Raw genomic sequence first — 16,508 nt, forward strand, 5'->3', positions numbered from 1 at the left:
GGTTAAATGAACAGCAAGATATTTCAGTTAAAACAGTTTTAAAATGTTTTCAAATGTTGTAAGGCAACACCAAACAGCAGAAACTGCTGGTAAATAAGTAAAAATATATTAACATGGTTTAACAATGCTAACTGTAAGAACAGATGTTTCTATAAGCTCTTCTGTTTATTGCATCTAGTTAGGCTACATTAGTACTGGGGGTGCAAAGCAAGTAACGTGAACACAGTGTTTGTAAGGTTTAACTCCCAATGTGTAACAATATTTTTTTTTTTAAAAACAGTCTTGGGATATATTCTGCAATTAGAGATGCTATTTAAGTGCTGGTCAGACTGCAACTCCCGTTATGTAGGAGTCAGTAAGTCTTCTTGGTCTCACCTGCAGCTGGTTCAAAATGCAGCAGTGAGACTCCTCACTGACTACCAAGAAGAGAGACAGCATCTCCCTGATACTGGCCTCCCTCTACTGGTGACAAGTGAAACATAAATAGATTTTAAAATTATTTGTTTTTAAAGCTTCTAGTGCAGTCCCCCTTCTCTACTACAACTTTATTGTAGTTTGAATCATTGCAGCTCTAAAACCTTGCATGGCAGATGGACTCGGACCATGCAGTGGAAAGAGAGACTGATGGTGAAGGAAGGAGAGCAGAGCTGTGTGTTTGTTTGTTTGGAGGAGGGAGTCCATCATTTACAGGACTGAGAAGTTTCTGGTTTGCCAGTGAAGAAGAGAGGCCGAATTAAACCATCGGAGCCTCAACATGAAAGTCTGCCACGCTTTGATCTGCTTCTTCTTCCTCAGTGAGTATGTTCACTGCCTATTTCTCTTTATTTATTTAGAGTTGGTGAGTTTTTCCAAAAGTTTCTGTGGTTAAATACGATTATCAGAGTAGGTCATTACCAGTATTTGTTACTCCCTCAATATAACCTCTTAATCAGCATTTAAGGGTTTACTCACCATTTCTTTCAGCTGACTTAGATAAAACTGAGGTGCAACCAACAAAATTTCATATTTTCATGCAGTTTTTAGTTTAGTTTATTTATTTGACAATTCACTTTAAAGGACAGATTACATGGTTGCAACACCATGTACATGAACAAATAAAAGAGCATCAAGGATAACACAAAAAAGTCACAGGACTTGTTTCCATTGTGATCCTTGTTGTAGTTAGATGTTGTGGAGGTGTGTGCATGTGCGTGCGTGTACGTGCGCGTGGAGATAGTGGAGTACGGCATTAGCAGCAAGTATGTTTTGTTCCATCCAGTTTGTTTCTGTTTGGTTTTTTATATTTGGAAATGTGAAAAAAATTCAAATGTATCTACAATCAACTCTTGTTCTACTGTGTTTGTTTTATAAGAAACAAAATACAATCATAGAATAAAAATTGAGATTAGTGAAGACTAGGGATTATTCCTTTGTGTGTTGAAACAGGATGTGTTTGGTGAAACTGATTGTGCATTGCTGGAGTCTTTATTTTGATGAAGCAAATCAAATCTTGAATTAAGCAATAATATGGTGTTCTATCATAGGCAGAGCTGACAGTCACACTGAGCCTGATAGCATCCTGCTACATAACACAAGAGCTAAACTTTTATCAGTTTTACATGATTGCAGTTTTGTTTCTTTAAATTTCATAAAAGTAAAGGTTTTGTTTGGTTTTCATGATGTAATGATCTAATTTGGCCACATGAGGGCGATGTCTGAAACACTTGCTGAATCTAAACCAAACCTGTGATCATTGCTCACTGATCATGCACTTGTGCACACAGATAGAGCAACAGACACACATAGACAAACATATACACCGTACATACTCAAAGACTACATGCATGCATGCACACAGACACACACACCTATAAACATTATGCACATATACATGTATTGCCATGGATTAGAGAACATACAAATGTGCACACAATAAACACTAAATTATTGTAATGTGATGTAAATATTGTAATTTTTGTGTGATCATGTCACTTGTATGAGAATGTCACCATTTATTATATGCTCAATATACTTTTGGTATGATATACTTTACATACTCTACATACTCTTTATGTTATGACGTAAGACTCAAATGTCTCATTTTGTCAGTTCAAAACCCCAAAATATTCAGTTTACTGTCACATACGACAAAGAAAAGCAGCAAATATTCATAATTAAGAAGCTGGAAATGATGAATGTTCTGCATTTTTGGTTGAAAAAATTACTTAAACTAATTGATTGTCAAATTAGTTGCTGTCACTAAAAGAAAAGGTGATTTTGGTTTTAGTTTTCCACCCATCTCAGTCACCTCCCTCACATGAACCTTTCCTGTTTTATCAGTCAGTTTGTGACTCAACTGTCCAGTAATGTGAACACTTCACACTAAGGTGCAAAGTCCGCAGAGAAACAGCAGCAGCATTGTTTTTTCATTGTAAGTTCATGTTCAGAAGTAAAAGCAAAAGTTACTATTTTTGTATATTCATCGCTCCGACACATTTTATTCAGAATTATTTTCTTTTATCTCTTTCTAACATGAAAATAGTTGTTTTCATTTCCTAAACTTAATCAGACATTTAATTAAAGAGGTGGCAAATCAGAAGACACTCATGAGTCTTGTGGAGGACAAGAAAAATGACCTATTTATTCATTTAGGTATAAGAATATAAAATAGTAGTAGTCAAATAATCGGTTCAGTAATTTTTGAATAAAAAATGGCAAAAATCCACAGGCTGATATACCAAAGTCAGGGAAGTTAAGTTCAGTTACAACATGTTCACTCATTGGCATGATTAGTAAAATGTAATTTGCCTAATAACTCTTACATATAGAACCTTTAAATGGTAAATGGACTGTACCTTTATAGCACCTTTCTAGCCTTCTGATCACTCAAAGCGCTTTTACACTACGAATCACATTCACTCATTCACACACATTCATACACTGGATAGGTACAGGTGCTACCATGCAAGGTCCCAACCTGACCATCGGAGGAAGTCTATCCATTCACACACTGATGGCACAGCTATCAGGGGCAATTTAGGGTTAAGTATCTCGCCCAAGGACACATCGATATGCGGACTGGAGGAGCCGGGAATCGAACCACCAATCTTCTGATTAGTGGACAACCCACTCTACCAATTCAGCTTTAGAGTAACATTGTTTTAAGATGTTACTGGAAACAGTCTTGGGGTGTATTCTGCAGTTAGAGATGTTATTTAAATGCTCCTCAAACATTTTCTTTCTCTTGGACATCTGGAGAACGTTTTACATGCTTTGTTTATCTCGGGTCTCAACTTATGCAACTCCTGTTATGTGGAAGTCGGTCAGTCTTCTCAGTCTCGCCTGCAGTTGGTTCAAAATGCAGCAGTGAGACTCCTCACTGGTACCGAAAGAGACCACATCTCCCTGATACTGGCCTCCCTCCACTGGTTACCAGTGAAATATAGAATAGATTTTAAGATTCTTTATTTATTTTTAAAGGGAACATATTGTGCTTTTTGTGGTTTTCTGTTATTTATATACTGTTATGATGTCGGATATCTGTCTTAAATATGGTTAATGTTTCAAAACTTGAAGTTAATGTATGTAGAAATGCTACAACCTGCGCTGAACTTTTTGTTTGCAACATTTTCTACTGGGCTCATCAGGAAGGGGATCTTAAAGAGACAGGAGCTAAAATGGCCTGTTTCAGACAGAGGTTGAACTGAGAGGCTGCATAAAGAGCCGGTATAAGATAAATAAGGAGTTTCTTGAATTGTAAATCATGCAAAGATATTACAGTTGAGCCAGAATATAAATATAGACCTGGAAATGTGCATAATATGTCCCCTTTAAAGCTATGAATGGTTTGGCACCAGCCTACATTTCTGATAGAGCCCTCAGACCCTCTGATCAGTTACTCCACGTTCTCAGTCAAGATCCAAAGGTGATGCAGCTTTTTCCCTGAATAGTTTGATCTTCACTGTCAGATCTTCCCCCAACAATCACCACTTTTAAATCCTTGCTAAAGACCCACCTTTATACAAACGCCTTTGTTTCCCCTTCATTTTTAATATAGTGATAAAAATGTTTTAATTTGGTCCGTTAGTTATTTATCTATTTATTTTGCATTTAATTAACTGTATCTTAAATTTCTCTGTAAAGCACTTTGGTCATCAACATTTTTGAATGTTCTCTGTAAATAAATTTGATTTGACTTGCTTCACCAAACTTCTAACATAATGACACAAATCAGTGTAGTTGATCATCAATAATGATGATTGTTATGTTAATAAGCTCCAAACACTCTTCTTCAGTAGAGAAGTGTTTGAATCTCTGGAAGCCAAATGACTTTATATGAAATTGAACAACTCCTGTGAACTTATTCTTGTGAGGTGTTGACTCACATGTAGACATAAAAAGATATGAGAAAGCAGCACAGTCATAACAAATGAAGGATCAATGTTTCTGCAAACTGCATCAGAGTTATGAGTGTGCTGTTTTCCTGTTTTTGAAATATTATACCTTGTAGGGCTGCAACTAAAGATTAATTTCATTAACAGTTAATCCGCTGATTATTCTCTCATTTCGTCTATAAAATGTCAGAAAATATCCCATGGTGATATATTAAAATGTCATGTTTTGTCCGATCAACTGTCCAAAATCCACATGACATATGACACAGAAAAGGATCAAATCCTCACATTTGAGAAGCTGCAACCAGCACATTTGTCATTTCTGCTGAACAAAATGACTAAAATGATTATTTTATGATGAAAATAGTTGCACTAATCATTGCAGCTCTAAAATCTTGCATGTATTTGCAGGTCAACTCAGACCTGCAGTAGAAAGAGAAACTGATGGTGAGGAGAGCAGAGCTGTGTGTGTGTGTGTGTGTGTGTGTGTGTGTGTGTGTGTGTGTGTGTGTGTGTGTGTGTGTGTGTGTGTGTGTGTGTGTGTGTGTGTGTGTTTGGGGGAGGGACTCCATCATGTAAAGAAGTGAGAAGTTCCTGGTTTGCCAGTGAAGAAGGAAGAGAGGCTGAATTAAACCATCAGAGCCTCAACATGAAAGTTCGTCACACTTTGATCTGCTTCTTCTTCCTCAGTGAGTACATTCACTTTCTATTTCTGTTTCTCTTTATTACGTTGTATTCTTTAATTATTTAGAGTTGGTGAGTGATGAATTAGCAGTTTCTCATGTTTCTGTGGTTAAACATGGTGATAAGAGTCACTTTAAAATGTAAGTCGTTACCAGTATTTGTTACTTCCTCAAAATTATCCTTTTAATCAGTAACATTGAAGGGTTTACTCACTGAGAATTTTCAGTAACTGACTTTTTTCTATTTTTGCATGCAAATGAGTTTTGTTCAGTTCAGTTGACAGTCTGTCATTGTAAGAGTTTATTACAGCAACAGTAGAGAGTAGACAGGAAACAAGGGGGAGAGAGAGAGACTAGGAGGTGACAAGGCGCCGCCAGAATCAAACCGTGGACGTTGTGGTTATGTAGCATGTGTCTTGGTCAGTGAGCTACCAGGACACACCCAGAAATCATCCTTTTTAAAAAATATTCACATTTATCTAAAATCAACTTTTGTTCTAACTGTGTTTTATACAAAACAAAATTCAGTTTCTTTTTGTTGTATTTTTTTAACATACTCATAATAAAATGTGTGTTCTGTTGCTTCAGCCTGACTGTTTTAGCTTAACTGCATTACAAACTACCTTCCTGTTACATTCTGCAAAAAAATATTACTTCTTACAGAACCAGAGAAACATATGAGTAGCAGCCGAAGTAAATCGATGTCATTTCAATAACACAGTGTGTGAATACAACTGTTTTGTCATGTGGAAAAACCCTGGTTGTTATACAAAAAATAATTTACCAATTTATATTCTATGTGGTTCTTTGTACTTCTTTAATTTTGACATCATATGATAGTTTGTGATTCTTTAAAGTTTCCATTAACGTGAACATTTGACATGCAATTAACAGCAGTCAACTGCTGAGCCACAGACTCAAGCAACAACCCACATAAAGTCTCCTTCTTATCTAACTTACAAGCATGAAGACACGTCTTGTTTTGCACCTTAGCTTGTTGAACGAGCCACCAAACAAACATTCACTGGAGAAAAGTGAGTTAGCAGGATAGATAGGTAATTAGCTGCGGCACATTAAACAACATGTTAACACAGCTGAAAATATCACTTCAGACTGTTAGATGCTGGTTTCATTATTGTTCTTCAAAATCCTTGTTAGCGACACACTGTCTGTCCATGACTTGTAGCTACAGCAGTTTGTTTACTTTGTCTCTGTTCTGTAGGTGAAACTTATTATGTTCTTATGTAGATCAGTCATTTTTTACTGAAATAGAAGGAAAGTGATTATACAGGCAAGGCAAGTTTATTTGTATAGTACATTTCAACAACAAGACAATTCAAAGTGTTTCACATAAAACAAAAAGAGCATCAAGACAAAATGTAAAAGAAACACAAAACTTCATAAAAAGAAACCGGAGTAATAAAAGACAGTAGCTAAAAGAAAACAAATTAATGAGGACAAAGATGTAATTTAAAACATTCAAATGGAATCAAATCAAATCAAGTCATTGGAAATATGTGACAATTTATACTGCATCCATCGAGTCCTTCCTGACAGACTAAATCAAGTCAAATCACAGACTGGTTGAACTGGGCAGCTCCCAGTATGACTCTGTGGATCAGTGTAAATGTGAATTATTGACTATTGATTTTTTTTTAAACAGCACTGCAGGATGGAAACATTGGTCTCATCAATGCAAAAATCCCCATTTTAACAAGAACTGAAGGACAAAGTATCACATTTCAATGTCCCTTTACCAGGACTGGAGAAAGGAAGTACTTCTGTAAGGACGAATGTGAAGAACACATTCTTGACATGAATGGTGTCAGCGCTCAAAGAGATAGATACAGCATGAAATATAAAAAAACACCTGGGGGAAGTCGTCTGGATGTGACCATCACACAGCTGACCAAATCTGACTCTGGACGTTACGGGTGTGGTTTGGACATACGTCTCTGGCCTGATCAATACAGGGAGTTTAAGATCAACGTCAAAGATGGTGAGTTTCTACTGAAAGTCATGAAAATGTTTCTTCATGTTTCTGGAGGTCAGAGCAGGCACAGATTAAGAATGCAGAGGCCCCTGGGCACAAAATCCTGGAGGCCCCCCCCCCCCACAGCTCCACACATGTGCAATCCAGGTTTTGAATTATAGGTTTTCAGCGTAGGCTACTATCTGTTGGAAACACCTGTATCTTATACAGGATTTACACTAACAGGCTACAGCCTATGATCACAGCCTATGAACACCTGTAGATATCTTCTATCATACAGGATTTACAACACATGACTGCAGCAATACGTTCCCGGGCCAACAGCAACAATATCAACACGTTAGCATACGGTGTGTAGCTCAATGGCATACACAAGCAACATGAAGCAACAAAACACAGCCAGCAATACTGACCACAACCATCTTTTGATACATGCAGACATGTGGAGCAGCAATAAACAGTACATATAGGTCAAATACAATAATCATTATGTTGATCTTGATAAAAATGTTAAAGATGCAAGTATGGGTTAGTAAAATGGTAATTTACACTTAACACACAAGCCATGCAACACAGATTTAAGGACACGAATATAGAAAAACATATCAAGTAAATAAAATACTATACCATAAAATGGCCAACCTATGTCTACGGATTTTCTCAGTTTTTAAGGCTTAAACAGGATATAAACAGACAGACAGACCTTATTTTGTGAGTTGTCAGAATAATAAATGTATTCTTTGATTTTGAAACAGTAGCCTTAGGGATGAACGCTGGGCGCTGGGATGAACTTGACGTGCGTGTGCGGTGAGAGGCGAGAGGTTTTTCTCTCACCACGCTCCCCAGCACCCTGCTATCACTGTTCTGACAAAGCAAGACACTATATGTCACATGCCCCTGTGTTGTTGTCATTTAGCCATGTGGTTAAATCAATGAATTTTATCTTATGAAAAAATACCCCAGCACAATTTTTAACAGTCCCCTCACTTCATTATGGCACCTGAATGGTTGACATAGTTAGCTAAAAGTATGGTTGAAATAGGTAAAAAGTAAAAGATAAATTGTGGGGCTTCTAAATTGGTAACCTACCCGCCACCAGGTCTCTGCCATCCGCATCAGTGTCGGGCTCAGGTGGAGATGAGGGTGGAGCAGTTGGACAGGTGGCCCTGCTATCGCAGGGCTGTGGTTCTCTGCCTTCTGTCTCAATTTCATGCTTATGCTCAGCTGAACTAGCTGCTGCTCCTCCTCTTCACTGTTAGCATTGTCCTCTCCAGGCTCTTTTCTAGCAAGCCGACTTTTGAAAACAGTGGAGATGGATGGTATGTTTTTCTAAAGTTCAATGTCTTTGATATCCTTTTCTTTTTTGTCCTTCTCGTTGCTGCTCCAACGTTTGTTGTCCATGATGTTTGAAGTATTTGAAGATGTTTCACACGCTGTCAGCTCAATTCCCACAGTCACCATCTAACCTGACCTGACTCATCGTCATCATCATGATACAGACACAGCCAGCAAACCAATCATATTTTTTTCTTATTTGCAAATAAAGTAACTGCATTGATTGAATGATTTGTATTTCAGCACACACACACTAATTTATTTGATTTTCAAAAAAAGAAAAAGGAAAGCCAGGAAGAGGCCACAGTTGGTGGGGGTTTGGAGGGTGGGTTTTAGAGGTTGGAGGCCCCCAGCATAATCCGGGCTTTGGTCAGAGGAAAGTTTTCACATTTTTCTGACTGCAGCTGATATTTAATAACCTGATATTTGGTCTAGCAAATCAATGGGATGATTGATACAGTAAGTGTCCATTTACTGCATCATTGTTTTCAGGAATAAAAATAATAAACTGACTATTTCATTTAAATGTCACCATCAGTTTTTAAGCAGCTGATCAGCTAAAGGAGCATTTTATTTCTCTCATCAGGATTTCTTTTGTATCAGTGTTCTTGTTTCTTTTTTGTTGTTCACAGCACCATCCACTTCAAAACCAAACTTAACTCTCAGACCTTCTTTAACATCAATTCAATCAGCCTCCACACCAACAACAACACAGAGTTTCAGAAGGAGCTCCACTGAAACCACCGAAGAGGAGCAAACTGAGACACCAGCTGGACGTTCAGGTACATTTACCTTTGGAACTTTACTTTTACTCACAGAGACAGAAGACTCTCCTAGATGAGTTACAGATGATTTTTTCCAGCAGTACACACTGTGTGCAAAAACAAAACCCTCCAAAGCTGCTAAACCAGCCTAGCATGTCTAGGCCAGTGTGATGGTCAGTGTGTAAATCTGTCTCTTGTCCCCCTGCACGTACCACATTGCCAAGCCTCCACTTCACTCTCTACATCACATTTTTAATTCTGTCTTGAAGCAGCCAGACAGAAGTTGAGGGTGTACATACTCTTTAACCAACACCTGCCAGACAATCAGAAAGATTTTCTGTGACTAAGTTTAATGTTACATGTGCAAGTACATGAATTTGTTTATTTGCATGTTTCTTTTTTTTTTATTTCAGTGTTGTTATAATGTCAGTAGTAAAGCTCAGTTGGTAATACTGCAGGTGTTGCTATTAGTTCAGAGTCCATTTATGCATGTTGCCAGATACAACAGTACAAGTCAAAAGTACCTACTCATTCAAGGTTTTTTTCTTGTTTTTTTTTTGTTTTTTTTTACTATTTTCTACATTGTAGAATACTGAAATAATCTATGAAATAACTATGAAATAACACATATTGAATTATGTAGTAAACAAAAAAGGTGGCTTTTTTTGAGGAATCTAAACTTTTTTACACTTTCTTTGTTTACTACATAATTCCATATGTGTTATTTCATAGTTTTGATGGTTCCAGTATTGTTCTACAATGTAGAAAATAATAGAAATAAATAAAAACCCTTGAATGAGGAGGCATGTCTAAACTTTTTACTGTTACTGCATATACAATGTAAAACTGAACAAGTGTCAGTGTAGACCATAAACCTGTTCTACTGTTCAAACCACAACAGATGTGCTGCTGTACGTGGGTCTGACTCTGGTCGTCATGCTGCTCCTGTTCTCCGTGGCTGTGCTGATGTACTGCAAGAAAAGAGCCTCTAAACCCAAAGGTGAACATCTGAAACTATTTCTAACAAACAAGCTTTCACATGTGAAACAAATATTCTCATAAACTATGTGCAATTTGTACTCAGCTGGTCAGCTTAGTGTATTGTTTCAAGACAAACTTTTCAAAGGTACAGTTTATTTACTAGGTAACAACTAGGTAAATGAATGCATAATGATCCAGGCAGAAACACAGTGTGCCTTCACAAGAGTTTAAAACTGACCAAATTATACTCAGGTGGACTTTAACGACACCATAAACCAACCCTTGTACCTCTTCTGTCAGAAGGTGTTAAAAAACATTTAATCTTATGGCAGCTTCAACATTTCTGAATCTTGTTTTGTCTGTTTTCACCAAGATATTCTCCAGACTTCTGTGATGACACAGAGATATGACAACATGAAATTAATCTACAGGGGAAAGTTATATTACATGTCATCACTGCTGGTTTCATTTTACATTAAATATTGTCACAGTTCAAGTGTTTAAAACTATCACACAGATTAATCACAAAGTTAAATACTAAGTTTATAAGATGCAGGTAAACAGACAAATCTGTTGGACTTACATTTTTTTCAACTTGAGTAAAAACTTTGAGTGAAGATTCACATTTCCTGAAACTGTTGGACTTTGTGAGTGAACAGAGACAAAAGGAAAATAGATTTTGAGTTCCTGGTAAGTTTGGAGCAGTCCATGTTGGTTATTGTCTAAGTTGGACAGTTTGTGTGTTCATTTACCACAAACTGTCCAACTGCCAAATTCACATAAATAAAGTCAGGACTAAATTTGCTTCACATTTGTGCTAAAACACATCTTTAAAGTTTGGGTTAGCAAGCTTTAGCTAACTATAAAAGCTATCTTTCTAGCTACTGTTGGTTATGGACTAGTGGCTAAAAGGAGCAAATAACTGAAAAACAATATACAGTTTTCAGTTTTCAATCTCCTTTTCATACATTCATGACATTCAACTCAAACATCAGAATCATACAACAGGAAAGACACAGAACAAAGCGATGACTGTGTCTTTATGTGTGAATATTACTACTGTTGTTTTTAAACTTGTCATCAGAGTTCTTCAGATGCTCAAACAGGAATGGGCAACAGTAGTTCCTGGAACATTTTGGTCAGAAAGGACTAAAGTGTCTCTTTGACAGATGTTTTAACAGTTTACTTAATCTTGAATCTTAATCTTGTTTTTCAGAACATCCTGTGGAAACAGAATATGCTGATGTCACACGGGTGAGTTTGAGTGAATTTGTGATATCTGAGCATTGTTAGTATTTGTGAAACCAGCTGATATTAATACAAACCAAACCCCTCCTCTTCTTCTTCTTCTGCTGCTGCAGGCCAACCGAGTGTACGAGGAGACCAGAGAGGAGGGCAGACAGAGCAGATCTCCTCCTGTGGAAATCTCTTCAACTTACTCTGCCAAATTCACCAAACCAAATGGAGTCCAAACTTCAGATGACTACAGCTTTGTCACTGCCACAGCATCCCGTCCTCTGAACAAAGTAAGAAAAAACTATCACAGCATTTTAGCTTTGTGGTTAGAAAACAGTAGCGTTAACCATTCCTGCATCAGCATCCACATCATGGTCGGGAAGCACAGGGGAGACTTTGTTTTCTTCTTCAGGGTCGAAGTTGTAGCCACAGTAACATCAATGTTAATCTTCACTTTACTCAGCAGTTGACAAGCAAGACACAGGGACTTGGCTTGGGTTTTGAGATGCTGTAGCATTTTTTTACTGACAAGCTGTAGCTTTAAGAGTACATTCACTACCTGCTAACTCTGCTCTGCTTCAGTCAGCGGCTACTCCACTACATTTATTTGACAGCTTTAGTTACTTTTCAGATGAAGATTTGACACAATGGATAATATAACAAGCTTTTAAAATACAACACATTGTTAAAGATGAAACCAGTGGTTTCCAACCTTTTTAATTTCTGACGTCTTACAAAAAGCAGTGTGTAGTCGGGGTCACATTTCACATGTCTATGAGTTGTTAACAGCTCCACCAAATAGTGATTTTTCCCTCTAAACTTCTCACATGCTTTCATTTACATAAATGTTCAAATGATCCAATATTTCAGCAAAAATCAAAGATTAGAGAAAAAGTCCAAACAGATTTGTGTATCAGAACTTTGTTTTTTCTTCTTTCCTCTCCCATTAATCATCTCACGACCCCTCAGATTTATCTGGTGACCCTTTGGAGGGCACAACCCCTAGGTTGGGAACCACTGGACTGAACTAGCTAACTGTATATAAGGTAGTTGAAACTAGCTCCACCTCCAGCAGCTACAACAGTAACATGCTGCTTTAACACTGATGCTTCACTATTAATAATCTAATGATGTCATATATAATAATATATCAGTCAGAGGGACCAAACCACTACTTTTACTGCAATACTTTAACTTCTTTTGAACTTTTACTGAAGTAGGATTTTTCATGCAGGACCTTTACTTGTAATGGAGTATTTTTATATTGTGGTACTTTTAATCAAGTAAAGTTTCAAGTTTATAGCACTTTAAAAAGCAAACAGGTTTTGCACCAAAGTGCTTCACAAAGACAAATATCTACACATACAAATATAAGGACATATATGTGCATAACAGATGATTGTGAAAAATAGAGCGAGGTTAAAATAGAAACAAGTTTAAATGCAAATTTAAACCCAAATAAATCAGATAGAAATAAAATCAGATTAAACACAATTAAAAGCCGGAGAATAAAAGTGAGTCTTACGATTGCCATGTTAAAATCCTAAAATGGCATCCAAACTAGTTGTAATGTCACAAATCAGGCCCGCCCCTTAAAATCAGATTTTCAATGAGCACAGAGAAACTTTCCACTTTCAGCAGATGAATGTCGAAACATCCCTCTAGTGTCAAACTCTAAACATAAATCATTCTGCACAGTGAAGCTCAAACATCCAACTGTAGGAACGAGAAGAAACTCTAAAGTGAATCTTCTCCCTTTCAGCCCCAGTTTCAGTTTTACCAAACTGAAGGCATACAGTACCTAGCAGCCAATCCGATAACTACACCCTACTCCTGTGCCAGGGATGGCTTCCTACTTCGTACTTAGAGATGGGTTCTGATAGCTGATTCCATTTTGGATCCTGTTCATGTTCGGCAAAAATAACAGATCGATCGAACCAGAACAAATCTCTTATCAAACCTTTTATCTTTTCTCTCTCTCTTTTAATTAGCAAAGTCCAATAGAAAACATATACTGTAGGCAGCAGCTTCTCACTTTTAAGATAAAGAGGAGCCTGTTTTGGGCCATGTTTGAATGATTGACAGGTATCTCAGCCAATAACTGCCTTTGGTGGTTGCTCTGCTCGTCCCACCTCAGCTGCATCACCTTCAGTCCCAAAAATTTTGATTTTCTTGTTCTAAATAACTGACTTAAGTGACATTAGCACAAGATAGTAATTTGCGCACTCAAGATAAAAAAAAATTTCAAAAGTAATCTTTTGGAACTTTAGAGTTCTGTTGGTTATGTATATTTAAAGAAAAGAAAATGTCATTCAGTTACAAACTAAAATAAAAGCTTAAGTTGCTATTAAGACTAAAACAGTCAATAAGTTATAAACCTTGAGCTCTTTGTTTTCTTCCAGACTGAAGACAACTCGAGTGAACTCGTCTACACTCAGGTAGATCTTTCCAGCGGTGCTGCCTCCTCACACAGAAGCGCCCCCCGTGATCATGCTGATAATGTTATCTACTCTGCACCTCGCATACACACTGAAGCACAAACTGATGCCAAAGATGTTTCAGAGTCTTTGTACTCCAATGTTAATTTCTCTCAGCAGTAGTGACACCCTGTTTACTCCCTCAGTGACCAACAGGTGAACAGACGGTGGTTTGGATGAGTATCACTCACACAGAAAAAGTTTTTTCTCTCAGTGACATCTTATAAGAAGTCATTCATAATAACAGTTTGCTTCAGGTTAAGAGTCACTTTTGCTACTTCTGTTTTTAGCTAAGCCTATCTTAAATCATTTTAAGTTTTTAAAGTATTATTAAAGTAAGTTATTTTCTTCAAGATAAGTTATTTTTGTCAGTTATTGTAAGGTATATTGAAAAGAGACAAGGAAAAAGTAAAGTTGTGGTGGAACAGGAAGTTCAGCCTTTAGATGTGGATACATGTCTCTGTGAAGGAGAAGATCATTACTTTAGCTCCTGGGATCTCTCTTTTCTATGTTTCATGCCTCCAGAATTACAGATCCAAACTGAAAGAGTTTTGCTTGGCAGAACGTCGTCGTAGGTCGCTTACTTGCTTACATAATGTTTGCTAATGATGCAAGCTCGCGGTGATGTTGTGCAATTTGTTCGCTTCCAGTTCACTGTAATTCCTCTTATTCACCTCCTTCTGCACCTTAAATCAGCTAGCAGTTATACTTTGGTTATTAAAAAAAGTTTAGATTGAAAACTGATCTTTTCTCCTGAGATTCCAGGAGGGATAGATGCTGCTTTAGTCGTTTAGGTGAACTGAAATTATTTTGGTCACTGCTGGCAAATAAGTAAAAATATATTAACAGTAAGAACAGTTATTTCTATAAGCTCTTCTGTCATGTAACTGTACAAATATATATGTGATATATTTTTTGTTATTGCAGTTTGATGTGTATGTATGGATGCTTCACTGCTGTGCGAAACAAGCTTCATTTGTAGATGATGGAAGAATATTGTGAAATAAATATCAATAATTGATGCACCATGAGGATAAAACTTCAGTTCCTGATCCTTTCCAATCCCACAAACAGGTTCTAGTGGTAGCTATTAGCACCACTAGCTGATGCAGTTGTAATGTTATACAGGAATGAATAATCCTAACTTCAAAAGAAGATTATTTTAACCTACGTTATCTCAAATAAAGGACTATTTTAATGCACAACTCAGCAGGTGATTTTTTGCTCCTCAAGACTTAAAAGGGCCATTTTAGTTGAAGACGAGACCTTACTTCTCCTTAAACTTGTATGAGAAAACGAGAGAATGATCATGATAATGAAAGCACAGCGCAGAAGACGGAGTGATGCGTCATCATATTTAAAAATAATTCTGTCCAAACTCTGACTAAAACTGAAACTAAAGTAGAGTATTTTGCAGAAGTCTAAACAAGTTACTAATTCAGACACTTTGTCGCTGTGAGGAAAAGCTCCGCTGTCTGTCTCACTCTCACAACGGGTTGGACTGAACTCAAATGGTGATCTGAAAACGTCAGATTTTTTCACTACTTGTTTTTGTCAGTTGCTGAAAATAGAAAAATGATCATTGATATAGGCTGCTTAAATAGAATCACCTGATTGCGAGGACTGTATGATGATAAGTTTATTTTAAAAAGACAAAAAGTGGGGTAGCAAAACCATAACTTTGCTCCCCCTAATTGAACAATGAGGATGCTCCACTTGCTCCATTGCTCAGGTGCCCATGTATACTTACAACACTGTGTTAAGTCCCCTTAAACGTACCTGAAGTAAATCAATCAACCAATCGTCTTCCTTCAAACCTCCGGCTGACTGAATGCATTTGGTGTCCTCTGGGGATCAGGCAAAACAGATAAATCAACAGCACTAATTAGATACTCCATGCATATCAATTATTAAATCGAGGGCACACATTTGTTTTTTTTTTTTCTTCCTTGGCCCCTCCTGGCCTCCGTACAAAAATATTATTATTATCACAGCTTCCTCCCCTTTACTCTCCAACCTCGTTAGGACACAAACAGCATCTAATTGAAGTGAAAGAAAATGAATTTAGTAAAAGAATCACTCGAAGAAAAGCTTTAAATCACATATTTTTAATGAAAATAAACTTAACATGTATTGTACATTGGCAGTTGTAACAGCATATGGTCTTTATCTTTTACAAAATATTTTTTTTTTTTATAAATATCGTCATCTATTAATCTCCAATTTTGCATTCAAGACTAACTGTCCTGTAATGTAACTACACAGTAAACAGCTGCTGTTAACAGTGTAGTTAGTACAAGACACTGAAAGCAGGTTGATATTGTTGAAGGTTAATCTCACATTACATAAAAATACAAACTACTCTTGTTAAATCTTAATTTGTGGTGTCCTTAATCTGTTTCCATCCGGCTCACTACATGTGTTGTGTAGAAAAGAGGCAACAACAGCTGAACCCAAACTAACATAAATAATATTAACACGGATTGTAATGCCTTAACTGAAATTTCGCCAAACTGCTGAATGGCTCGTCCGTATAGTCAAAAAAACCCAAAACATAATGCAAAAGTCAAATAAATTTAACTTAGAATTAACTTAAAATGTAAAATCAAATTATAAATGGAAGACAAACACTTGGTAAATATTTCCCTTTTCAGCCTTACAGTGCT

The 16,508-nt window shown here is 36.9% G+C and overlaps 2 protein-coding genes across 4 annotated transcripts in view; both read left to right on the forward strand.

Moving 5' to 3' along the window:
- The window catches only part of LOC121895205, a 45,330-nt gene extending 30,468 nt beyond the window's left edge, over positions 1 to 14,862 (forward strand). Inside the window, exon 9 of the mRNA XM_042408162.1 lies at positions 13,999 to 14,862. The gene's annotated coding sequence lies outside the window, so the exon portion shown is untranslated. The remainder of the gene's footprint in view (positions 1 to 13,998) is intronic.
- On the forward strand, positions 336 to 14,006 carry LOC121895204. 3 transcript variants are annotated; one of them, XM_042408159.1, is made up of 8 exons: positions 336 to 794; positions 4,785 to 5,062; positions 6,720 to 7,055; positions 9,017 to 9,166; positions 10,050 to 10,148; positions 11,346 to 11,383; positions 11,491 to 11,655; positions 13,768 to 14,006. In XM_042408159.1, exons 2-8 carry the CDS (start codon positions 5,023 to 5,025, stop codon positions 13,963 to 13,965), a joined length of 1,026 nt encoding a protein of 341 aa, XP_042264093.1. In that variant the 5' UTR covers positions 336 to 794; positions 4,785 to 5,022; the 3' UTR covers positions 13,966 to 14,006. The 3 variants fall into 3 exon arrangements, with proteins under 3 accessions (XP_042264093.1, XP_042264094.1, XP_042264095.1); XM_042408160.1 differs by lacking the exon at positions 336 to 794 and having other exon boundaries at positions 4,726 to 5,062; XM_042408161.1 differs by lacking the exons at positions 336 to 794; positions 4,785 to 5,062; positions 6,720 to 7,055 and adding an exon at positions 8,056 to 8,368.
- Positions 14,863 to 16,508: the final 1,646 nt, after the last annotated feature.

The sequence above is a fragment of the Thunnus maccoyii genome, chromosome 4, assembly GCF_910596095.1.
Source record: "Thunnus maccoyii chromosome 4, fThuMac1.1, whole genome shotgun sequence".
In the NCBI taxonomy this organism is placed as follows: Eukaryota; Metazoa; Chordata; class Actinopteri; order Scombriformes; family Scombridae; genus Thunnus; species Thunnus maccoyii.

What these genes read in the sequence shown, in the direction of transcription:
- LOC121895204 (XM_042408159.1), top strand. Translation starts at nt 5,023, where the DNA reads ATGAAAGTTCGTCACACTTTGATCTGCTTCTTCTTCCTCA. An exon ending in AATATGCTGATGTCACACGG is followed by an intron (nt 11,384 to 11,490) that starts GTGAGTTTGAGT and finishes CTGCTGCTGCAG; the next exon opens with GCCAACCGAGTGTACGAGGA. An exon ending in CATCCCGTCCTCTGAACAAA is followed by an intron (nt 11,656 to 13,767) that starts GTAAGAAAAAAC and finishes GTTTTCTTCCAG; the next exon opens with ACTGAAGACAACTCGAGTGA.